The sequence below is a fragment of the Heptranchias perlo genome, chromosome 9 (genome assembly GCF_035084215.1).
Source record: "Heptranchias perlo isolate sHepPer1 chromosome 9, sHepPer1.hap1, whole genome shotgun sequence".
Taxonomy (NCBI): domain Eukaryota; kingdom Metazoa; phylum Chordata; class Chondrichthyes; order Hexanchiformes; family Hexanchidae; genus Heptranchias; species Heptranchias perlo.
In genome coordinates this window covers 59,844,777-59,870,547 of record NC_090333.1, presented here as the reverse complement: position 1 = coordinate 59,870,547, position 25,771 = coordinate 59,844,777, and the positions used below count along the sequence as shown (strand labels likewise).

The following is a 25,771-nucleotide window of genomic DNA, read 5'->3' as shown; positions in this document are numbered from 1 at the left end:
TATCATGAGCACTTGGACAATTATGAGCTAATCAAAGAGAGTTGACACGGCCTGAGAGCAGGGATAAAAAGACCCGAGAGGAGAGGCCCGAGAGCGGGGATAAAAGGCCCGAGAGGAGAGCGGGAGTTGAGGCCTAAGAGCGGAGGTCCGAGAGGAGAGCGGGGACAAAAGGAACGAGAGCGGAGGCCCGAGAGGAGAGTGAGAGTGGGGATAAAAGGAGTGAGAGCGAGGGATAAAAGGAGTGAGAGTGGACGGACCCTCCTTCATTTACAGTTGAGACTAACTCACAGGCAGAAATTTGAAAGAGTGATGTTACAGGACAGCAGGTAGGTGATTGGTTGGTGAATATTACCGTTTTTGTTTACTCTAAGTTAGGGCAGTGGGTTAATCTAAGAGCTGGGAAACTATAACTTGCTATTACTTTATTAAATCAAAAACTTAAACTAGATAAACTAATTAGTTAATAAAATTAGAAATATCGAGTGAATAAAAACTCCAATTAAGTAAATAAATAAAACAAGGTTAGATAAAAACGGCAGTGCAGGTGGTGTGTTGTAACTACAGAATATGGGCATTTGTGGAGAGCAGCATGATCCCAGGCAACCACATCTGTAGTAAGTGTCTGCAACTCGAGTAACTTCGGCTCAGAGTTGTTGAGCTGGAGTCCGAGCTGCAGACATTGTGATGCATCAGGGAGGGGGAAGAGTTATCTGGACACTTTGATCCAGGAGGCAGTCACACCCCTTCAGTTAGGTAGAGGTTTAGATTTGGTCAGTGGTCAGGGACAGGAGGATGTGACTGCGAGTCAGGTAGGTATGGGACCCAGGAGGCAGTGATGGAGCAGCCTCAGCTTTTGACCTTTTCAAACAGGTACGAGGTACTTGCTACCTGTGTGGATGAGAACAAAGACTGCAGGGAGGATGGGCAATTTGACCATGGCACCGTGGTACAAGAATCATTCAAGTAGGGGGATTAAAATGGAATGTGGTAGTGATAGGGGATAGTATAGTCAGGGGGATAGATACTGTTCTCTGCAGCCGCGATCGGGAGTCCAGAAGGCCGTGTTGCCTGCCTAGTGCCAAGGTTAAGGACATCTCCTGGAAAATAACTTGAAGCGTGAGGGGGAGGATCCAGTTGTCGTGGTCCATGTAGGAATCAACGACATAGGTAGAACTAGGAATGAGGTTTTGCTGAGGGAGTTTGAGGAGCTAGGGATCAAATTAAAAAGCAGAACTTCAAAGGTAATAATCTCTGGATTATTACCTGAGCCACGCAGAAATTGGCAGGTTAGATGGTTAAATGCATGGCTGAAAGAGTGTTGTGGAAAGCAGGGGTTTCAATTCATGGGGCATTGGCACCACTACTGGGGAAGGAGAGAGCTGTTCTGTTGGGACGGGCTCCACTTAAACCGAGCTGGGACCAGTGTCCTGGCGAATCGAATAACTAAGGCTATAGATAGGGCTTTAAACTAATAAGAGTGGGGGAGGGTTCAGGTAAGGGTAATTATATCAGTCTGAAAAGAAAAGTCAAGGCTGTAGAGCAGAGTAGCGATTTGAGTAAAAACAAGCAGAATGTGTCAGGAGTGGACAAAGGGCTTAACAAAAGTAATAGGGCATTAGTGACTAAGGTCACATCAGGGAAAAATAGTAAAAAGTTAAAATTAAAGGTGCTATATCTGAATGCATGAAGTATTCATAACAAGATAGATGAATTAATGGCATAAATAGAGATAAATGGGTTTGATCTAGTAGTCAATACTGAGAGGTGGTTGCAGAGTGACCAAGGTTGGGAACTAAATATTCCAGGGTACTTGACTTTTAGAAAAGATAGGCAAAATGGAAAAGGGGGGAGGTAGGCCTGATAATAAAGGATGAGATAAAGACAGTAGTGAGAAAGGATCTTAGATCAGAAAATCAGAATGTAGAATCAGTCTGGGTGGAACGAAGAAATAACAAGGGACAGAAAACACTGGTGGGAGTAGTTTACAGGCCACCTAACAGTAGTTATAGTGTTGGACAGTGTATAAATCAGGAAATTAGAAGAGTATGTAACAAGGGTAATGCAGTAACCATGGGGGACTTTAATCTTCATACAGACTAGGCAAATCGAATTGGCAAAAGTAGTTTAGAGGACGAGTTCATCGAATGCATCCGAGACAGTTTTCCAGAACAATATGTCAAGGAGCCAACTAGGGAACAGGCTATTTTAGAATCTAGTATTATGTAATGAGACAGGATTAATTAGTAATCTTATAATAAAGGATGCTCTGGGGAAAAGTGATCATAATATGATAGAATTTCAATTTGAGTTTGAGAGTGATGTAGTTACGTCCGAAACAAGGGTCTTGGATTTAAACAAGGCCAATTATATAAGTATGAGGGGCGAGTTCGCTAAAGTAGATTGCGAAATTAGATTAAAAGATATGACTGTAGATCAGCAATGGCAAACATTTAAATAAATAATTCATAATTCCCAATGAATATACATACTCTTGAGGAATAAAAACTCCACAGGAAAAGTGATCCAACCGCGGCTAACTAGAGAAGTTAAGGATAGTATTAGATTAAAAGATGAGGCTTACAATGTTGCCAAAATGAGTAGTAAGCCTGAGGATTGGGAGAGTTTTAGAAGTCAGCAAAGGATAACCAAGAAATTGATGAAGAGTGAGAAAATTGAATATGAGAGTAAACTAACAAGAAATATAAAAACAGATTGTAAGAGCTTCTACAAGTATATAAAAATGAAGAGATTAGTGAAAGTAAACATGGGTTCCTTAGAGGCAGAGACAGGAGAAATTATAATGAGGAATAAGGAAATGGCAGAGACAGTAAACAAATATTTTATATCTGTCTTCACAGTAGAAGACACAAAAAACATACCAGAAATAGTGGGGAACCAAGAGTCTAATGAGAGTGAGGAACTTAAAGTAATTAAGATTAGTAAAGAAAGAGTTTTAGAAAAATGAATGGGACTAAAAGCTGACAAATCCCATGGACCTGATGGCCTATATCCTAGGGTTTTAAAAGAGGTGGCTGCAGAGATCTTCCAGAATTCCCTAGATTTTAGAATGGTCTCCGTGGATTGGAAAGTAGCAAATGTAACCCTGGTATTCATGAAAGGAGGGAGAGAGAAAACAGGGAACACTAGGCCAGTTAGCCTTACATCAGTAGTAGGGAAAATGCTAAAGTCTATTATTAGGAACATAGTAACAGTGCATTTAGAAAATCATAATATATTTTGGCAGAGTCAACACTGTTTTATGAAAGGGAAATCGTGTTTGACAAATTTATTTGCGTTTTTTGAGGGTGTAACTTGCAGGGTAGATAAGGGGGAACCAGTGGATGTAGTATATTTGGATTTTCAAAAGGCATTCGATAAGATGCCATATAAGAGGTTGTCACACAAGATTAGGGCTCATGAGATTGGGGGTAATATATTAGCATGGATTGAGGATTGGTTAATGGACAGAAAGCGGAGAGTAGGAATAAACGGGTCATTTTTGGGATGGCAGGTTCTAACTAGTGGGGTGCCGCAAGGATCAGTGCTTGGGCCTCAGCTGCTTACAATCTATATTAATGACTTAGATGAAGGGACCGAGTATAATGTATCCAAGTTTGCTGACTATACAAAGCTGGGTGGGAAAGTAAGCTGTGAGGAGGACGCAAGGAGTCTGCAAATGGATATCAACAGGTTAAGTGAGTGGGCAAGAAGGTGTCAGATGGAATATAATGTGGGGAAATGTGAGGTTATTCACTTTGGTAGGAAAAATAGAAAAACTGAATATTTTTTAAATGGTGAGAAACTATTAAATGTTAGTGTTCAGAGGGATTTTGGTGTCCTTGTAGACGAAACACAGAAAGTTAACATGCAATTAGGAAGGCAAATAGTATGTAGGCTTTTATTGCAAGGGGGTTGGTGTACAAGAGTAAGGAAGTCTTGTTGCAATTGTACAGGGCTTTGGTGAGACCACACCTGGAGTACTGTGTGAAGTTTTGGTCTGCTTACCTAAGGAAGGATGTACTTGCCTTAGAGGCAGTGCAACGAAGGTTCACTAGATTGATTCCTGGGATGAGAGGGTTGTCCTATGAGGAAAGATTGAGTAGAATGGGCCTATACTCTGGAGTTTAGAAGAATGAGAGGTGATTTCATTGAAACATGTAAGATTCTAAGAGGGCTTTGACAGGGTAGATGCTGAGAGGATGTTTCCCCTAGCTGGACTGTCTAGAACTAGGGGACATAGTCTCAGGATAAGGGGTTGGCCATTTAGGACTGAGGTGAGAAGGAATTTCTTCACTCAGAGGATTGTGAATCTTTGGAATTCTCTACCTCAGAGGGCTATGGATGCTCAGTTGTTGAGTATATTCATGACTGAGATCGATAGATTTTTGGACACTAAGGGAATCAAGGGATATGGGGATCAGGCAGGAAAGTGGAGTTTAGGTTGAAGATTGGCCATGACCTTACTGAATGGCGGAGCAGGCTTGAGGGGCCCTATGGCCTACTCCTGCTCCTATTTCTTATGTTCTTATGTTCTTACGTTTTTATTTGTGAAGGGTGAGTCATGTCTGACTAATCTAGTTGAACTTTTTAAGAAAGTTACTAGCATGGTGGATAGAGCACTTTTTAACACAAAGAGTAGTGGAAATCTGGAACTTTCCCAAAAGGCTGTGGATGATGGGTCAATTGAAATTGAGATTGATAAATCTTTGTTAGATAAGGGGGTTGGCAGCAGGCCATGTACATGGTATAGTCTTCAGACACATCATCTTGGAAGCACTGATCTACCAGACCACAGGTACTTGGCCTTGGTTCTGATCGGCCACTAAGCAGCAGGAAAGCTGCCCAAATTGTACCAATCATATCATTGAAGCCCTGAGAGATACTTTCCAGATTCCAGCCCAAATCGCTTGGAAGAAACGGCTCTCTCCACTCTGACACCCAAAGTGTCTATGGGAGCAGTCACAGCTTCCATGCTAGAATTTTTATGTTATTAGGCCTTTGTTTGGGGGATCTCTGTTGCAGACCATTCTGGAGCTGCCATGTGTTCCAGGGCAATCTGGGGTACTGACCACATTCATCATTGTATTGTGGATGTGATTGGAGGACTCTTCCAACAGAGCCACCGTTGTGGGACACCACTCCTAATGCTTGTATATATGTTTAATTCTCTGGGACAGAGTGAGAAGCTGAAAGTTCATTGTGAAAATTAACATTACACCAAGCGGCTCACATACTTTGAATGTCCTTCTAAAGAACCTACTGGCTTGGTTTTCTGGTTCTGCACTCACTAGCCAGCATTTATCCACCTACAAATAAGCAGAAAACCACTGGCCACTATGTGCAAATGGAATGATTAGTTGGGATGACTAGTTTCCAGTGCTTCATTACCTCAAATTGATCATTTCTTCCATACAAATTGGGATTTTCTGCAGCTTGTTGCTGGTTAGAACTAGAGTGCTGAGATTTTTCAGCTTACTGATGGCTTCCGGCAGGTGAACAATTTCATTCCTCTGTAACCAAATGGTGTGCAGGTTTTCCATTCTGTCAGTGGAGAAATATAACACGTAGTTTTTAGTAAAAAATAAATTAGAAATACATTTATACGCCTAGAAATTCTGTCTGATCTGCTTCACAATTGTACGGGGATGTTTTGCAAATCTGCATTTGTCAACCCATGGTATTCAGTTGCTTTTTACTAAATAAATATTACACTCTTGCTCTACTATTGTAGATGCTCAACATAATACAGATACATCAGTACAGTTCCATTACAGAGAGTGTTTTGCCTTCAATGCCCCCCACCTCTAGAAATCCAAAGTTGTAGCTTTCCTGAAGGCTCAGCAAGTTTACCTAGTGAGTAGCTGGGCCATACAGACCAGGAAAACTCCAGGTTCGATTTTTGGTCACTGCTGAATGAGTTAACTGGCCTCAGTCAAGATATTACAATTGTCCCAGCCCCAATGTGTTAGGTATAGGAAAATCAGCCAGATTTGCTGCTACTGATTACTATCCAATGGCTCCTATTGAACATGCACTTGTACGGACACCAGGTGATGCCAGGATCGTTCTCGGCTGTGAGGCTCCCTGAAGTGGAGTAGCCTACTCACTGTCATGGCTCACATGAACAAAATACTTATATAGCCCTTCATATACAATGAATTACAATTAGGGTATACAGGAAGAGTCCACAGGCACCAATTAGATGAATGACCGGTTAATCTGGTTCTAATGATACAGGATTGTTTTCCGAGATACAAGAAGTAGTCCTTGTCCTTCCAATAATGCAAAGGGATCTTTTACCATCCACCAGAACAAGCATATGTTGCCTCAGGTTATCAGGTCATTCAACAGATGACACCTCTAGATATACAGTCCAGTACTCTGTCAGTACTGTCTAGCTATATGCTCAAGTACTGGAGAGAAGCTTGAACCCACAATCTTCTGACTCCAAGATGAGAGTGCAGCCAACTGGGCCAAACCAACATTCGCAATTGACACTTAGACAAGGTCTTACAGGGTTCCTGACTCCTGTAGAACCAAACACCAGCAAGGAAAGGAAAAAAATTGACACGGAAGAAGAATCCAAAGTTGCAGAAAATTATTTGAACATTTTTTTCCACATACGTTTTTAGAATGTTTTTAAATCACTTTTGCTTATGTCCTGGAATGGGGTTTAAGCTCAGAACTTTACAAGCAGTTACACTTGACCTGCAAACATCTTCAGCAACTTTACAAACAGCTACAATTACTTGGATTTGCTTATTTAGAATTTAAAGTGACACGTCAAGATGTAGACTGAGAGAATCCTGCTGGTTTCTGTTATGTCGCATCCCCAAGAGCTCTACTACTGCCCTGTCAGATACTTGCCAGCTCTCCTGCAGGGAAAGGAGAGGGTGGATCCGATTGGGCAGTTCCCCGACCAGGTGATCGAAGCCATTTGGCAGAACATCTCGTCGTCGGAACTGACCAACAGACACCAAGATTTAGCTTGGATGGTGGTGAGAAGGGCCCTCCCAGTATGGTCTTTCCTGCACGCACAGAATCTTACCACCACCGCGAGCTGCTCTCGAGGCTGCAGCAAAGACAAGACCGTCGTCCACCCCCTGATGGACTGCCCCATCGCGCAGAAGGGTGTGGAGCGAGATGTGTTGGTATCTGTCCCGGTTCATCCCCCAACAGCTCGGTAACACAGGACGCTGTACTCTACGGGCTGTTCCCGGGACAGATATCAACTGCTGCTGGAAGACCATCAACTCGATGAAGGAGGCCCTTTGGTCCGCCCGAAACCTGCTGGTCTTCCAGCTGAAGGAGCTGTCCACGACTGATTCTTGCCGACTGGCACACTCCAAAGTCCAGCAGTACATGCTGCGGGACACACTGAAGCAAGGTGTGGCCTCGCAAAGGCTCTATAGGGAAAGGCCACCGTGTAAAGCCATCCCACATTATATCATACTGCATGTATTAGAAGATATGTACTGTGTTTTGAATTGTAATGATAGGATCGGAGTGTGTATGATCTGTATTGTATTTTTTGAACTGTAATTGTGTATTTACATTGAACTGTGTGTATCCTTACATTTTATGAAATAAAGTATATTTTGAAATAAAAAAAGATACTTGCCAGCTCCACTGTCTCTTCAATCCATGGGCCAATATCTACCACTCCAGCTGAAGTTCCACCCCCGTGGCTCCCAGTATGACCTTCTGGTGCTTCTGTGAAAAGGGTGTCCACCAATACTCAATAAGCACTGACCATCGAGCCCAATCCAACCTTTCTTGCCTTTAATTTGCACCCCAGAATTCCCCCCTGCGAGTCTGTTAGCCTGGCCCCTCCCCCAATCTCCTGAATATATATATTTTTTTTTAAAACAGCTTTGGTGGTCCTGTCTTTTTTAAACAGGGAGAAACTGATTTTTTTCAAAAACACTTTTTTTACTCTCAGGTAGCACTTTTGTCTTTATATGTTGCTCAGGGCCTCTCTTCCTGCTGTCTCCCCCTCCTCTCACACCCTCCCCCACTCCCCTTCATCCTCATCTCCCCTTGTTCCCTTCCCCATCCCCCGTCAAGCCTGTATTTCTGTTGTATCATTCCTCTTCATGCACAGGCTTTAACCATTGCCTATCCTCTTCCTGACTAACCTGCTCCACCGTCCCCTCTCCCCTACCCTGCCCCACTTTCATCTACAGTCTCTTCTAGCCTTCAATGTCATAGTCCACCATCAACCCTGGTCTCATTATTCCCCGCTGTCCAATCTCATTTCACCTGAAAACTCTGTTTAGTTTTGCCTCCCTATATACAGCACCATGGGAGATCAATTGGTGCTAATGAAACTACTCAAAGACACAAAAGATTGTTTCATGGGTAAATGTAATCATGTTATTGTGAAAATATGTGATTTTTAAAATGTTTTATTATGTTTAAAATATCTTTTGAATCCTGGGTATTTGAGTTTGTGGGAAAGGAAAATTGGCAGATGAAAGAATTTTGGAAAACCAATTTGAGCAATTTGATTGGTTCAGTCTCTTTTTATTGGCAGATGTTTATAATTTCTCATAGTTACAGAGTTCTGATTTCTTGCTGTTTTAAGAATATGAAATTGAGCCAATCAACAAAATATGACTCCAGAGTGTGATGCCAGAATGCAGCATCTCAAGTGTGACAGACAGGCAGTGCGCATAGACATACCATTTTTAATATAATATTAAAGATCACCTGTGGTGTTGTTCAAAGTAAATCCAAGGGCTGTGGAAACACAGGAGCAGTGGACAGCTGCAATCTAAGAATTTACAAAGAAGTTTATCTACACAGTAAGTGTTTTTGATTGTTTCTTGCAAAATACATAGTATTTTCTTTATGCAATGCAGCTGCATAAATAGCTGTTTATATTCTCTTTTCTTCCTAGAACAGTAAATAAAGACATGCTGGTTTATTAAACGTAAGTTGCAAAAATATACATCCCTGCCACAAACAGCAGTCATCTGAGGAAGAGAAAATAGTTGATCCCAAGCCGCACTTGTCTGAATTTTCATTTAATGCCTTAGTGTATAAAAAGCTGGAAAAAAATTGAATTATTTTATTTTTCTGCTGGGCTTGCCTTTCCTTATTTATAAATTTTGTGGCTCAATCACTCTTGAGTATTGTAGTTCTACAGGAGCAGGGTGAAAACTGTAACTCCCATCATGGGTCTCTCTGTCTCACTCACTCACACACACACACAGACAAAGACTTTCTGCTGCTTTCCACTTGGTTGTCATGTGATGTGGGATATCTTTATGTACTTCTATCTGAGGGAGACTTTTTTCAGGCATTTCTGACATTAAATAACCAGCAGATACCCTCAAAGATGACCTTGAAAATGTTTGTTTCACCTGCTGATGTGAAGGGCTTTACAGGGAACGACAAGAGTTTTTCAGTAAATAATAAATATGAAAGCTGCTCTCTTTTGTGTCCTATATATATTTAGAAGATGAAGATATAATTTAGTACAAGTGTTTGTATACTTCCATATACAATTCCTTGTAATGGTCATTATTATAATACCATTATTCAAAATGATCTACAGATCAAAAATATTTCATTATAAATGTATTCAAAATGATCTACAGATATATTTCTGTGTAATAATGGTTTGAGTTTGTTCGAGGTGTAAATTTGTGGCAATGTTACACTAAAACTTTCAAACAATCAATCTGTTACAAAAACATTGTAGGATTCATCATGGACAAAATGAGACTTGGTACAGTAAGCACATTGAATTGGATGTTTGTAGCTTGGCATTGTTCCTCTCCACATTGTGGGGTAAAAATAATTTGCAAGGTTTTCTTTTTATTTTCAAGAGAGATCAAAGAAATAAAACTCAGGACAAAGAATTTCGACTCTCAGAGATGATGAACTACATGCTATAAAACAACAAAAAGTAAATGTTTGTTTACATTACATGAATAACCGTAACGTTAGTTGGAGCATTATCTTCATTTTGGTTACATTTTTTAAAAATTACATTTATAATGAAATATTTTTGATGCGTCTTAGGAAAGCACATTCACCAGCATGCACTTGGCTGTGCCTGGACAAAGTCCTGTGGAACCACACAGTCCATAGGCTTGACTATAAGAGCTATAAAATATAAAGTATGGTTTTCATTAAAATTTTGTTAGGTCCTTTATGAAAGGTGTGTGTATGAAAAGTGGGCACTCAAAGGACGATGTAAGAAATCAAAAACTTTTTAAAAATTAATGATAATCACTTTAAGCAATGCAGCATCACCAGAAATAGCTGAAGGAAATGTAATGTTAACTATAATTATTACCTTTTTAAAAGATATTGTGATAATGGAAGTCTTGGGAGGTTTAAATTTCAAATCATTGTAAGAGCAAGAAATGAAGAAACTGGCTTATGTTAAAAATCCTGTTTGTTACCTGGCAACATCATCCGGCAGCTCCTGAAGTTTGTTGCTGCCCATATCTAACCATTCCAGTGCGGGCATGTTCAGAACAGCCGAGGGGAAGGTGGTGAAAGAGTTTATGGACAGGTCGAGGTGGTAGAGCCTCTGCAGATTAGACAGCTAAAGAAGTGCAAGACATTTGCAGTTAAACAGGTTCAATCGTCCACCATAGTTTTTACACAATTGTTTTAAAATATTTATTCATGGGATGTGGCCAACACTTACGAACCAATGTTTATTGCCTATCCCTAAGTGCCCTGTGGTCATCAAAAGTCAACATAAACCAGATAGTGTGGAATTGGAGTCACATGTAGGCCAGAATGGGTAGAAGTGGCAGGTTCCCTTCTCTGATGAACATCAATGGACCAGTTGGGTTTGGACCGCAATCCAATATTTTCATGGTTATTTTCTGGTGCTACCAATTGTCAGATTTTTAAAATTCAATTATCACAAACTTCCATGGGGTGATTTGAATTCACGACCTGCCATTCTAGTCCAGCACCATAACCACCAGGTGACCATACCCTGCTTTGGGTTACGGGATTTTACCTAAAATATTTATTATATTTTCTCACAAAAATATAACTATCTTTACCTGTCAATGTTTATATAGATGGGTAAATATTTAAATGTTTCATAAAGAGATTTATGACAAAATAACCTAACAACAGCAACAGCAACAATTTGCATTTGTATAGCGCTTTTAACATAGTAAAATGTCCCATGGCGCTTCACAGGAGCGTTATCAAACAAAATCTGACACTGAGCCACATAAGGAGATATTAGGACAGATTGGTCAAAGAGGTAGGTTTTAAGGAGCATCTTATAGGAGGAGAGAGAGGTAGCGAGGTGGAGAGGTTTAGCAAGGGAATTCCAGAGCTTAGGGCCTAGGCAGCTGAAGGCACAGCCGTCAATGGTGGAGCGATTAAAATCGGAGATATGCAAGAGGGAAGAATTGAAGGAACGCAGAGATTTGGAGGGTTGTAGGGCTGGAGGAGTTTACAGAAATAGGGAGGGGCAAGGCCATGGAGGGATTTGAAAACAATGATGAGAATTTTAAAATCGAGGCGTTCCCTGACTGGGAGCCAGTGTAGGTCAGCAAGCACAGGGGTAATGGGTGAACAGGACTTGGTGTGAGTTAGGACACGGACAGCAAGTTTCTGGGGAGTGGAAGATGGGAAGCCGGCCAGGAGAGCATTGGAATACTCAAGTCTATAGGGAACAAAGGCATGGATGAGGGTCTCAGCAGCAGGTGAGCTGAGGCAGGGGCGGAGATGGGCGATGTTACGGAGGTGGAAGTAGGCAGCCTTGGTGATGGACCGGATATGTAGTCAGAAGCTCATCTTAGGGTCAAATAGGACGCCACAGTTGCAAACGATCTGGTTCGGCCTCAGACAGTGGCCAGGGAGAGGGATGGAGTCAGTGGCTAGGGAACAGAGTTTGTGAATGGGAACCGATGACAATGGCTTTGGTCTTCTCAATATTTAGTTGGAGGAAATTTTTGCTCATCGGACAAGCAGTGTGACAAATCAGAGACACTGGAGGGGTCGAGGGAGGTGGTGGTGAGGTACAGCTGGATGATGTCAGTGTACATGTGGAACCTGACAAATTTTCGGATGATGTCACTGAGGGGCAGCATGTTGATGCGAAATAGGAGTGGGCCAAGGATAGATCCTGGGGGTCTCCAGTGGTAATGGTGCAAGAGCAGGAAGACAAGCCATTGCAGGTGATTTTCTGGCTATGATTGGATAGATAAGAATGGAACCAGGCGAGCGCAGTCCCATCCAACTGGACGACGGAAGAGAGGCCTTGGAGGAGAATGGTGTGGTCAACTGTGTCAAAGGCTGCAGACAGGTCAAGAAGGATGAGGAGGGATAGTTTACTATCGTCACGGTCACAAAGTCCTTTGTGACTTTGATAAGAGCCGATTCAGTACTGTGGTAGGGGCGGAAACCCGATTGGAGGGATTCAAACATGGAGTTGCAGGAAAGATGGGCAGGGTTAGGGAGGCAACAACACATTCAAGGACTTTGGAGAGAATAGGGAGGCTGGAGATGGGGTGGTAGTTTGCAAGGACAGAGGGGTCAAGGGTGGGATTTTTGAGGGGGGTGATGACAGCAGATTTGAAGGGGAGGTGGACTGTACCTGAGCAGAGGGAACCGTTAACAATATCAGCTAACATGGGGGCCAGGAAGGGATGGGAACAGAAGGAATGTGATTGAAAGGCTAGCTTGGAAAGCACCGTTCCAGAGATAAATTTGCAGGGTGGAGGAGAAAGGAGAAGCCAGTTAGATATTTGTCCTGAGATTAATACTTTAAATTTAACTTGCAATGAATAAAATTGATTTCAAGATGCAACCCTCTAATCTCTCCTAAGTTCACTTCGGGTTTGGTGGCCCCATTCACACTGGCATCTCCAAATCCCGAATACAGCTCTTGATGATTCTTCCAGTGGCGGGGCCAGGACACACTTATTTTTATTTAAAATTATTGAATTATCCTCAGGAAAATGTAAAATTGGTGATATTTTTGGGGGATTTTTCCCCCTCTTCCCGGCCTGCTAAACTTTCCCTTGGGGAGCCTGAACTGCAGTAGACCGTGTTTAGGCCGAGATCTGAGAACGACAGCTCGGGTCTGAATCCAGCAAATGCTGGAGAAAGAATGTCAGTTTTGTAGAACCACTCAATCTGCCAGCAATCCTGTTTATACATAATCTTTAGCATCACTTTGAAGTGGGAACCAAGTGCGAATGCACCAACCTGTTCACCGGAGAAGAGTTACCTCCTTCAGAGTAAACTTCAGTTGGAGTTTGGCAGTCTAAATGTAGCTGGGCTCTGCAAAACTCTGCTGGCTTTTACATTAAGGAAAATAACTATATCTATTTTAGAAAACAAAAAGCAAAACATTGCAAATGCTGGAAAACTGAAATAAAGACAGAAAACGCTGGAAACACTCAGCAGGTCAGGCAGCATCTGTGGAGATGAAGGTAGGATTAATGTTTCTATTCGATCTCATCCTGCCTTCTTCTCTCCACAGATGCTGCCTCACCTGCTGAGTGTTTCCAGCGTTTTCTGTTTGTATTCTATATATTTTAGGCCATATAAGGTGCATTTATGCCCTTCCAGACTAGTAGCTGCAATACTTTATTTACCATTTATACCACCTGGCCAGGAATGAGCTCTGTGCACGCATGTTCACAGGCGTGTGCAGAATTCCCTTTCCAGAGGTTACATTTCAAATAGATTGAGAGCCCATTTGGGACTGGCGTACACTTTGAACATTTAAATCAAGTTTCTAAACTGCTCAGGACATTCAACGAACACCTGAGCAGTTTTTAAACCTGGTTTGACCTTGCACTGGAGTTATACTCCATGCACTGTCAAACCCTCAGGATGTGAGACTGCCTCCTCCAAGAGTCGCGCACCCATTTCCATTGATGCTAAGGTTACAGTGTAATAGTACCCATAATTATACTTTTCAGCATTGGTCTTAGACCTCGGACAAAAATCCCAGTTGTCTATAATCTAAAGCTGACACTACGCTGCACAGGGCGATAGTACAAGACCCTTACACTTCCACGTATGATTGTGTGTTTAAACAGCGTGTAGAATTCTCTGGAATTATTTTTCCCATTATAAGAAACCGGATAAAATAACAAACACATGCCTGTTCAGGTAAATCGCAGAGATCCCTGTTTACGGCTAGATCCAGTTTCTCCAGGTTTTCACAGCCACCGAGCTCCTCAGGCACTTCCCGCAGTCTGTTGTAACTGACGTAGAGCTCTCGCAGTTTGGTCAATTGTCCTGCAGGGGGAGAAATGTAAAGGTCTAAGTCTCACCATCTGCTGCCACCATTAATCTTTATATTATCGTTAAGCTACAGAACATTGTTCAAGTAATTTGTTCAGATTCAGCAACTGAACATTTTTTTTCTTCTCTATTTCTGATGTGGCACAAATTGTTGCAAGGTCCAATCCATAAAATTTCACCCTAGATTCTTTAATGTAAAAAAAACCCCAGATGTTCCCCACTCTCCAAAAAATGTGGTTTGCAAATAAATATTAAAAAAAGACTTCCATTTATATCGCGCCTTTCATTACATCAGGAGGTCCCAAAGCGCTTTGCAGCCAATGAAGTACTTTCGAAGTGTAATCACTGTTATAATGTAGGAAAATTTTAGCACCACTCGCATTGTATTCAGAAATGGACCCTACAGATTATATATACGAGTATAAATCAATCGTTTACTTATTAAGGAATAAGATTTTGCTTTAATCAAATAATGAAAGCAAACATTTTGTTTTGGCCCAGTTCATTATGTTCAGAGTTGTCCAATGTGGTTCAATCCATTTCCTGGCAAAATTATTCTAAACACTTGTAGCTGTTAACTTCTCTGTCTCACTGAGGACCCACTGAGCCACATTACTCATATTTACTACTTGCAATGACGATTAGAACTGACTCCTTAAACAGCTCATTATAACTTTAGCATTACATTTCAATAAATTGTTTTTCCAGAAATCCTTCCAGATGGTGTCAAAGGCAGTAACATATTGTCACGAAAGTACTGTACACCAGTGCCGTAGAACTATAGCAAACTATACATTAAATATTAAGTTCTCGTCTGTACTGAACTAACCTGCACTTTACATTAAATATTAAGTTCTCGTCTGTACTGAACTAACTGATCTTAGCTGGGGTGGTGGTCGGGCTGTCAGCGCCCCTGGGTTAACAATGGGGAAACATTTTTTAAATCAATGTGAGAAAGTGTATGTGAAAGTTGGATGAGAGGCAACAGCAGATTGGCTGTAATACCCACCACAGTCAGTCCAATAACCTGCCGGCATTCACTGACTGGGCTCACACATAAAGAAAGGTCACTTGGACCAGGTACCGAGGAGTAGCTGGCACTTGTGGTGTTGTACCCCGTCCAGAGTACCGAGCTGTTAGAACCGGGGGGAGGGAGAACATTGGGGAGGGGGAGTATTTCGATGTAAAATAAATTCTTTACATTGATCATATTTCAAAAATTGTAAATATTAGATTTATTGTTGTGTAATCTCATAAAGGAAGGAATGACTATTGCATCATTGAATAAATCCAGCTCTGGCACCTATAGAATAGATAAAGGCTGTCATCAAGCGCACTGGCCTGAATTCCTCTGTTTTCTATTATTGCAATCCACAGAGAACCGTTAGCAGCTCTGGGGTCTGCTAAGAGTGTAAGAAAGCCTGGAAAGAGAAAAGATCATCCGATCCATCAAACGGGTCCCTTCACAGACCTGTGTAAGCTATTGTTTTCTCTTTCCTCTGCTAGATCTTTAAACTGGGCAAAATAGTAAATTAAAGTGGCAGCAGCTTGATGCAAAGGTCTTTGACGAACAAATCGTTCAGTTTAATGTACTGATATATCGAATTTGTAGTTATAAAAGTAAAATGAAACATGCAAGAGGAAATATGTGAAATAATCTAGATGCGTGTAGTGAATACAACTACACAATACGGCATGAACCCTACTCATCAGAACTGCCCAAAGTTCACTTAAAACGGACTTAAAATGAATGCAAACCTATTTCCTTTGGAATCTCTTTGACCGAATTTCGTGACAAATCCAGCACAAGAAGACTATCGAATTTCTCAACAAATCGAGGAATAGTTTCCAAGCCAGTTCTGTGGATCTGCCACTCTTGTAAATAAGTCATTTGTTGTAATGCATTTGGTAATGACTGAGAAATAAAGTAAAATGTTAACATCCAGCACAGTAAAGTTTACAAATTAAAAGCGTTATGCTGGCATAGCTGTAACAAGCTGAACTAGAGGTCACAAGGTTACACGTGCCGCTCAGTCAAATGGAAAGCGAAAAGGAAAAATCAGAGGGAGATTAAAAATGGGTTACTTTCCAGAATAACACTAGCAGAGGCTTGGGACCGAATCGCCAGACTTCTCTCCCTGATTTGAAATGTGGTACAGGTGGATCTAACAAATGAACGAGATCTGTTTCATCTCTTCCAGTTTGCTCCCTTCCTCTACCCTTCCAACTCGTTGTTCCAACATGTTGGAAGTTTAAGCAAAGGGGGTCTCCTATAGGCTCATTGTGGTAAATTTACCATCTGATCTTGTACTGAGTTATACAAACGGGAAGGTCCTGATTTTCACAAGGTGAATACAGATGTAGTTCTTCAATGATTCAGGGTTTTCGCATCCACCACTCTACCTGGAAGTCCTTCCAAGTACTGATCCTCTGCATGAAGACGAATCTCCTGATATCAGTCCTAAAGTTACCTTTTACTAATTTGAACTTTTGTCCCCTTGTCCTACCCTCAACCCCACATCGTTTAAATTAACCTTTTCCCTTCCCTTTACTATCTTGTATACCTCTCAGACTCATCCTCAGCAGGCTGAAGTATCTCCTGTCTTTCCTCATAACTCAGACCTGACACTAGGGATCAGCCTTGTGGCTCTTCTTTTCACTGCCTTCAATACTTGAATGTCGCTCTTGATACTTGGCAACCAGATCGGGACACTGTGCTGAAAGTACGGCCTGACCAGAACACTGTATAGTTTGACCACAACTCTGATTGATAGTCTACCATTTTGGCTATGTAATTCAACATTATAAGGGCTTTGTTAGACATGTTGAATGTCGAATCTACTAAGACTTGTAGGTCTCTTTCAACTTCATCCTAAGCTATTTCAATTCCATCATGGAAGTATGTACATTGCCCATGTGCCATATTTCACACATGTCTGCATTGAATTTAATCTGCCATTGTTCAGCCAACTTAAATATTTTGTTTAACTCATTCTGTAATTTCCAGCCTGCCTCCTTCGACTCCACTGTCCCTCCTAATTTAGTATTGTCTGCAAATTTGACCAATTTTCATTCAGCTTCTGCATCAAAATCATTGAGGTAAATTCGAAAAAGTAATGATCCGAACTCTACACCTTGGTACTAACCCCCCCCCCCCCCGCAACCCACCGACATACCCCTCTAACCCAGTACCTGTTGTTATCTACACTTAAGCCAATTTCTTATCTATTCCCAAGTTTTGCCCTGACTCCCGTAAGCCTTGAGCTTAATTAGTAACATTTCATTTGGAACTTTATCGAATGCCTTTTTGAGATCTAACAACAGTGTTGTAGGGTTTACTACAGTGAACTTGGGTTGTTACTTCAGATCAAGAAGGTTGGTCAGGCAGGATCTTCCCCATCTAGAACCATGTCGATTGCTGTTTACTAGGTGGTTGTTGTACAGATAGTCCTTAAACTTACTCCTGATATTTTATTCCATTATTTTACATGGAATGGATGTAAGAGTAATCGGTCTGTAGTTGCCTCTGTCTCTTTTGCCAACTGTCATTCTCATTCCTCTCTTGTCTTTGATTCAGCCCTTCTCTCATAATGCCAAATTAAATTTCCAAGACTATAGTTTGGTTAGTATAAAATACAAGTCTTATTTATTAACTTTTCCTTCAGAAAAAATCAACTTAAAATAATCATTTAATTTGCTACAATCTACAAGCAGTTGGATCAACTTCGCTGAACTTAAATGACTGTCTGTGTTTGAGATAAAATATTATAATTAATACAGTAAACTCATCAATAAAAAAAAATCTACTTAATCCAACATTAGCATTCAGGAAATGGGGGGAGTTAGTTTAGAAATGCATAAAACCTGTTTCCCAAAAATAAAAGATTCATGAAAAAACTTGATAGGTGAAACCCTAGTTTAGGATTCCTCTCTTCGTCCGTGTACTGGGACATGGCCGAGAAAGCACTGGTACTACTGCGCATCCAGCTGTAAACAGTTAATGTTTAACAGTTCAGATCATGCACCTTTTCCTGATCTGATCGCAGGTCCTCTGTCATTCTGCACACTCACATTGACAGGGTACACAGGCAAGGCAGCTGATTGTAATACTTCATGGGTCGCACTTCGGCCACAGAAGACGCCGGTTGGCTGCCTTTGTTATGACAAGAGGCGAAAGCCAGCTTCTAACCAATGTATTGGGCACTCAGAGAACTGCGGCTGAAATTTCTTGTGTTTGTTTGAGAGCTGCTTTAAATAACGGTTTAGAGAAGTCTTCATTTTCAGGATTACTTTAGTGGATTATATATTGAGATCCTCTCCGGGGGGAAGAGGGGTCTGATTCGTTATGTGACACCAAGTTATAGTCCAGCAATTTTATTTTAAATTCACAAGCTTTCGGAGGCTTCCCCCTTCGTCAGGTGAACGATGTGAAATGCACCTGACGAAGGGGGAAGCCTCCGAAAGCTTGTGAATTTAAAATAAAATTGCTGGACTATAACTTGGTGTTGTAAAATTGTTTACAATTGTCAACCCCAGTCCATCACCGGCATCTCCACATCATCGTTATGTGACACCACTGCCCGTTACTGAGAGTTTTTAGTCAGAATATATTCATTCAAACTCATGATACTTTAGACAAAAGTTACAGACCTTCCATTCCTCCTTTTCAATCCTCAGCACAATTCTTCCCTCTTCAGTAATCACTTTCTCTTTAAGCCTGGCCAGATTTATTCGGTCTTGCCACACCAACGCTATCCTAAACAGAGATGAAATCATCCAGAGCCGACACTTTTAGCATCACTTGACCAGAAACGAATTAATTTAAACTCACAGGTTCTCCCAACACTCACCCCCTCACCGACTTCCTTTTCGACCGCTCTTTTTCATTCTCTCTGTCTTCTTTTAGCCTTTGAATCCTTCCTTCCCAAAGCGCTTTCACCGTGCAAACCGAGCCGGCACAGACCGCCACTCCCGTCATGGTTCGAGGCAGAGCCCGAGGGTCACCGCATGGACCGGGCGGATCTCGGGACAGAGGGAGGCTGCAAACAACCCCATAAATAAATAACATTCCGAGAGACGGCGGCAGGAGCGCCTCCCCCACCCCCACACACGGTCAAACGCGAATACACTAAACTCTATTTTAGACCCACAGTTTCAGCCCACAGTTGGACACCGCACCGTGAGGATTCGACTGTGGAATCGGCTGCTTCTGGATCCCTAACCCGGTCCCGGCAATGTATCAACTGGTGTGTACACTGAGGAACCATTAGAGTTGTTCTTCTGCTGCTGCCAATCTGTCTCTCAATTGCCTGATTTTGCACTGTTGTTAAAAGCAAACGCACTTGTCTCTAAACAGAGTGGAATCGATTAAAAGCCGCAGGCGCTGAACTCAGTCACGATCACACAGGCTAGAATAAAATCTCAGACCCTACCCAGCGCCTCGGTCGTCGGCGGCGCAGCTCCCAGGACTCTTCTTGTTAGTCATTAGAACGGCTCTTTGTGTGATCCAGGGGCGAAATGTGATGCCAGTCTAAATTTAACCACTGACATAAATAAATATACGGCCGACTGGCCGAATCGCCTCCTGGATCCCAGTACTTGACATTACACACGGGACGAACCGAGGGGATCTCACGGATCACTCATTTTTAGTGATTTTCTCTGAATTTATCAAGGTGTTTAGGGTCCATTTTTCCACTGAGTTTCTCCCATTTGTACACTAAAAATAAAACTAGAAAGACTTGCATTTATACAGCGCCTTTCACTACCTCAAGGACATCCCAAAGTGGCTTGCAGCCAAAGAAAGTACTTTTGAAGTGTAGCCACTGTTGTATTGTAGGAAAAATCCTGGATTTTTAAATTGTTAATAAAAACTGACTTTAAACCTCCTTAAAAATGTTTAAAATTATCAGAAGTTAATTAATCTTAGGAAATAAAATTAGAAATTAAATCGGTAGCTGCCATGTGGCAGCGCATTCAGCCTTTGCTGCCTAGGATGATTTGCGCAGCCCACTGTAATCTAACAGTCGTGATTCTGCAACACGTGGCGCAGTTAAATCTGTTTTCTTCTTGTTATTCTCTTATTCCTCCTAAGCTGCAAACATGACATCTTACACATTCTTCCTCCTGTTAAGTCTGATGAAAGGTCATCGACCTGAAATGTTAACTCTCTCTCCACAGATGCTGCCCACATCATTTTCTGTTTTTCTTTTACATTCTTCCTCCTTCCTGCATCCTCGGTGTGTTGAGTAAAGATTGGTTATACCATTTCCTGCTAACTCATTCTTTCCCAGGATCACTAACCTCTCGAACTCCTTGCACCCTTCAGTCTATTCACCAAAACCCCAGCTCAGTGCCATCTAAACACCAACGCTTTATCTAATATTCCCTCCTACTCTTTCCGGCTTTGGTGGTGTCCCAGGTTATGGGTCTTGGTCTTTTTAAAAATTAAGTCTTAGGATGTGGGCACACTGACAAGGCCAGCATTTATTGCCCATCCCTAGTTGCCCTTGAGAAGGTGGTGGTGAGCCGCCTTCTTGAATCTCTGCATTCCGTGTGGTGAACCTACTCCCACAGTGCCCTTAGGTAGGGTATTCCAGGATTTTGACCCAGCGACCATGAAGGAACAGCGATATATGTCCAAGTTAGGATGGTGTGTGACTTGGAGGGGAGCTTGGAGTTGGTTTTGTTCCCATGTGCCTGCTGCCCTTGTCCTTCTAGGTGGTGGAGGCCCTGGGTTTGGGAGGTGCTGTCAAGAAGCCTTGGCTTGTTACTGCAGTGTACTTTGTAGGTAATACACACTGCAGCCACTGTACGCCTATGGTAGAGGAAGTGGATGTTCCACTTGCATTTTTAACAAGGAAAAAATGACTAGAAAAGTGCAGTCACTTGAATGCAAAGAGTAATAGCCAAATCCAAAAGGAAAAATCTAAGATTTTCTAAATCTAGAATTAGGCAAAATATTAATAAATAAAATTGTATTTATTATTTTGATTGAAAATACTGCTACTTACTTACAATATTCTGTAAGTCGTTGTTGTTTATATTAGGCCATAAGGGAAATTCAGTGTTTGACAAAAGTCAAACGTTGACTGTTTCTCTCTCCACAGGTGCTGCCCGACCTGCTGAATGTTTCCAGCGTTTTATGTTTTTATTGGAACATGTTTCTTTTACTGGTTGCGTAATGTAAATGGTCCAACGGTGCTGAACAGTGGATGGACAGCTATCTTTACCCAGTACAGATTGAAAACCGGTTAAACGCATTTCCAAGTGACTCTTGCTGCAAGGTATGTTGTATGTTTGTGTGAGTGTATAATCGGATTCCGCTGTGATCCCTTTTATGGGAGAGTAGTTTGATGATACGCGACTCATCCAAGAGCCCAGGAGGCACGAGAAGATCGGTACCGCCCCGGGGACCCTATACCACAGCATGAGGCGGCATTTTAAGGAAAGGGATGGGAGCAAATTGGAGGGTAATTTAAAAAACAAGATATTTACAGTGCCCACCAACATACTTCAGCTGATTAAGGCAGTGAGTAACTAAAGCACAAAGATCAGATTCCACACTTAATCTGTATTGAGTTAGCTAATCTGAGCCAGCAGACGCTTTACAATTGGACTCGGTGCTAGGAAGATCGACCAGGTTTGCAGCTCTAGACCGTTGTTTAATGAAAAAAAAGTTTGTTTAATGGACATCAGGGAGTGCGGGATCGGGCTTTGCTCTATGTTATATGGTAGAATAATCTGCCAATACTCACAAATGAGCAGGTACAAGAGGATGCCCAGTGCCCATAGGTCGGTGTCCCACGGTGAGTCAAGGTCTTTAGGAGAGGAGAGAAAACAGGAGGAAAGAAAAAAAAAGGATGAAATGGAAGAATAAAAACATTTTGAAAAAATGGAAATTGGAGGTAGTTTGGAATTGCCGCTAACTATGCAGAATCTGCTGTTAATGCACTTTAATTATAAATCATTAAAAACTATTAGCCGTGTACGCCTACACTCTGTGTCTGTGTCTGTCCCGGTGCTGAAGCTCGTTAACCTGCCGAGCAAACATGTAGAATTGTGCCCTCCTGTAAATGTAAATATAACACTATTCACTAATGCGTAAATCTCTTTGGTTAAAAAAATCTATATGAAAATATAAATGTCAATTGTTAAACATTTGCCAGTTTTTCTGCTCGAAACTGTAATCTGTCCGATAGTGAGCGGCTTCTTCAAATAAACCGACTTTATTAAAAAAAACAACTCAACAATGTCAATCGTAGCGCAATAAAGTCACAGACTGAAAGAAATGTGATTTTAAAAAGAGGATGGATTAGAAAGAATGTTTTAAAGATTTGTTTCTTTCAACATGCGTGATGGAGCGACAGAAAGATAGCAGCAACTCAAAAATCTAAGAACCACTAAAATCATTCATTAATTAGCTTTTAATTTGAAAAATTCTCACTTAAAAACATTATAAATTCTCTTTAAGACACAGCAACATTAATTAGTTTTTCATTTTAAAAGCCTAGAAATTATAATTTAGAACTTTAGTCAAAATATCTTTAAAAAATAAGTAAAACCATTAGCAAATCTGAGGGTCGGTACCTCGGAAACTCCTCTGAGTGGCCAATACTTCAGTCTCAAACCACTGACTGCTCCCTCTCCTCTCACTGAACGCTCCGTGTAGTGTCATAGACAGAAATGACTGCTGAGAATGCCTTTGCCGTCCAACTGTGCTTGGGGACTAATACTACTGCGAGTAACAGCAGCCTAGGCGACGCCGAAGATGCCGGGGACGAGAGCCCAGTTAGAAGCTAACGTGTTCGATATGGGAATGCAGAAGCTTTCCCCTGGGACAGGAGCGAGACAGTTGGAGAGAGAATCGCCCTTCCTCCCGCTGCTTTTCAGACAGCTGGCAGCAGCGACTCAAAATCAGCCCTTTTGGGGCTGGGGAGCTTTGAGGTTGGAGAGACCCGAGAAGCGGAGCAGAAATTAAATAGTAAATACAATCACAATGTGACCTTTCCTATTTTTCTTGAGAAAAGCGTGGTAATTCACACGATGCACACTGGCTTTTTAAAAATTATTAATGTATTATAAAATCCAAACTTTCTGTCGAAAATATAACCAGGCTGCAGCAATCTGATGTCCGACGTTTACGAATCGAGGGTTAGAAAACTGGTGTAATTGGACCGAAGAAAGGAATTGAAAGGTTTAGATGGATTAAACCCTTAAATATGATTAATATTAAAAATACGAACAATCAAACGGAACATTACACGAGATACTCGACCAATGCCAATTGTAACAGCAAACGGATTAATAAAAAGAAAACACAACAAAAATATTATCAGTTTTAAAGAGACACAAACAGCTTTCCTTCCTGGTTTTGGATCCCAAAGTGTAAAAGTGTCGGTTCTTTCAAAAACTCCTGCAAGTTCTGTGGTCAAACCTGGGGCTGGGTGAATAACACGCTCCAGTTCCAGTGTTTTAAATTTCAGCTTAAGCTGATTTTCTATTCAATACACATTCCTTGCTGTTAATTTTTACACTAGACGGAAATTATAGGAAAGTAGAATAAACAAATTTAGGGAACAGAGTTAATTCTTTTTAAAAAGACACTTCAAATGCTGGAAATGTGCAATAAAATTAGAAAGTCTCTTGCCGAAACGTTAACCCGTTTTTTAGATGTTAGTTTTTTTTTCTCGTAACATTTGCAGTTTTTATTAGAGAGCCGGGGATCCGCTGTTGACTGTGTGAGATGCTCGGTGGGTTCTACCGAGGTTAAATGCGGTGGTCATGTTGCGTGACAGGTTTCCCGTAGATTTATGAGGCTCTGTTGTTGTTTTAAATATATATTATTCATGATACACAGCAAATACCAGGCAGAGAGCGAAGAGAGAATCGTTTTGGAAGCAAAATTCTGCGTACGTGTCCACGGTTGGACTCCACACGGCTCTGCTGGAACACGATAGATCGGAGGCTCTGGTCTCCCCTAACACCAAGTAGCACACAATCTTGTACCTCTCGTAGCCCAGGGCTTTCACCGCCTTCTTCACACACTCGGCCAGCTCCACCGCTGCCAGAGCCGAGCCCTGCGGCTCGTATTTGGCATCTTTCAGCCTGCTCTCCAGAACCGAGCGAATCGCAGCCCGAGCCTCTTGAGCCGAGAATGTCTTGGCGGGTCGGGGCTCATAGATGTTATCAGTCGGTCTGTTTAACCTGGGGCCGCTGGTGCCGGGTTTCGACCGCTGGCTCTGTATCAACCAGCGATCTTTCTCTCGCCTCTTCTCCTTTTCCCTTTTTGCCAGGACTCTGGTTTGCTGTCGTTGAATCTCGTTGCCCGCACCAGCCGAACCCCATCCTTTGGAGATCTGACCGCTCCAGATCTTGGGAAACCGGACTCCATCGAAACTCCTGCATTTCTTCAACCTTTCAGCCTCCCCGAAGCCGCGGCTTCCCATTGCTTTACCGAAATATAAGCGGGCAACTCTCCCGGAGCCTGTGGGGGAGACAGGGGAAAACGCTGGCTGAGTTAGTTAAGTGAGCTGATGCATATTCATGTGACTGTATACATTTACTGCGGGGATGGATTCAACCCTTTGTAAATGTCCGGAGCCTGAACTGGTGCCAATCGGGCAGGTGAGACCCGATCGACCCTTGCAGATATTCCTGAAATAACCGTAAGTCCAGGAATCCAGTCAGGAAGGTGGGATATTTGAGTTCAGTCCATATTTAGAGGGAGCATCTGACAGGGGCTGGTCCGGAGGCGGGCTGAGGAAATTCATTTATTATTTCTTCCTTTCAACAATCTGGCCCTCAGATCACACCGTGTATAGACCTACTGGCTATGCGTTGGTCTGAAGTCTCTCTCCACTGTTTTAGCCCAAACAATAACCCATTTGTTTTAAACCCGGTTAATGCCCGTCCAAATAATAGAGAATTAATTTCAGGCGGACCCATCAAACGCTGTTAGATTACTATTTCACAGTGTTAATGTGAGGGCGATTGTATATCTAACTGTGCAGATCATCCATTGCACAACAACTTTCCCCTTTTTGATTCTCCTTCATCAGGTTAAGTGTTGGATGGAAAACAAAATCTACTTGACCGGGCTATATGGATGAACGAACTAACATTGGGCCGAATGGAGCTCCTCGTCCATAATTACCTTGTGATCCTACCTTGTATCCCTGGCTACCACTCAGCCCCTTCAAATAGTTATTAAAAAAACTCACCATTTTGTCCCTAAGGTATCGACTCTTGCCAGGTTATTGTTTCATAAAGACTTTTCACCTTTCTTTGCCTCCCACGTGAGCCTTGATGGTGAGTGTCAGCCGGCGATTGGATCACAGCTAAACCCGATCCTGTCCTCATCTGAATACCACACATACATACTTCCGGCACGAGTGATTGGATAGTGATAATGAGCATCAACCCAAATATGCTGAGGTCAATTGCAGTATCCTTGCCAGTGCTATCATTACTTGGACTAAGATCAGCTAAATCAGCAGAGACTGCAAATCATCTCAGC

General features: G+C 41.9%; 2 protein-coding genes across 3 annotated transcripts in view; both read right to left on the bottom strand.

Moving 5' to 3' along the window:
- lrrc39 (leucine rich repeat containing 39) overlaps window positions 1-19,749 on the bottom strand; it is a 28,024-nt gene extending 8,275 nt beyond the window's left edge. For both annotated transcript variants that reach the window (XM_067990595.1, XM_067990594.1), the window contains exons 1-7: window positions 19,686-19,749; window positions 19,104-19,292; window positions 18,904-19,009; window positions 16,012-16,168; window positions 14,111-14,247; window positions 10,419-10,564; window positions 5,389-5,541 (exon numbers count right to left, since the gene is read on the bottom strand). In XM_067990595.1, coding sequence (XP_067846696.1) covers window positions 5,389-5,541; window positions 10,419-10,564; window positions 14,111-14,247; window positions 16,012-16,168; window positions 18,904-19,009; window positions 19,104-19,292; window positions 19,686-19,738 — 941 coding nt within the window. In that variant the 5' untranslated portion in view covers window positions 19,739-19,749. The remainder of the gene's footprint in view (window positions 1-5,388; window positions 5,542-10,418; window positions 10,565-14,110; window positions 14,248-16,011; window positions 16,169-18,903; window positions 19,010-19,103; window positions 19,293-19,685) is intronic.
- Window positions 19,750-22,664: 2,915 nt separating this feature from the next.
- LOC137325460 (dynein light chain Tctex-type protein 2B) lies at window positions 22,665-25,553 on the bottom strand. The gene is made up of 2 exons (XM_067990596.1): window positions 25,476-25,553; window positions 22,665-24,739 (listed from the first exon to the last, which is right to left on the bottom strand). The coding sequence occupies exon 2, from the start codon at window positions 24,699-24,701 to the stop codon at window positions 24,096-24,098; it is 606 nt and encodes a 201-aa protein (XP_067846697.1). The 5' UTR covers window positions 24,702-24,739; window positions 25,476-25,553; the 3' UTR covers window positions 22,665-24,095.
- Between the last annotated feature and the right edge of the window lie 218 nt (window positions 25,554-25,771).

Bases quoted from the DNA above. Each gene is read 5' to 3' on its own strand.
- LOC137325460 (XM_067990596.1), bottom strand. From the start codon at position 24,701: ATGGGAAGCCGCGGCTTCGGGGAGGCTGAAAGGTTGAAGAAATGCAGG.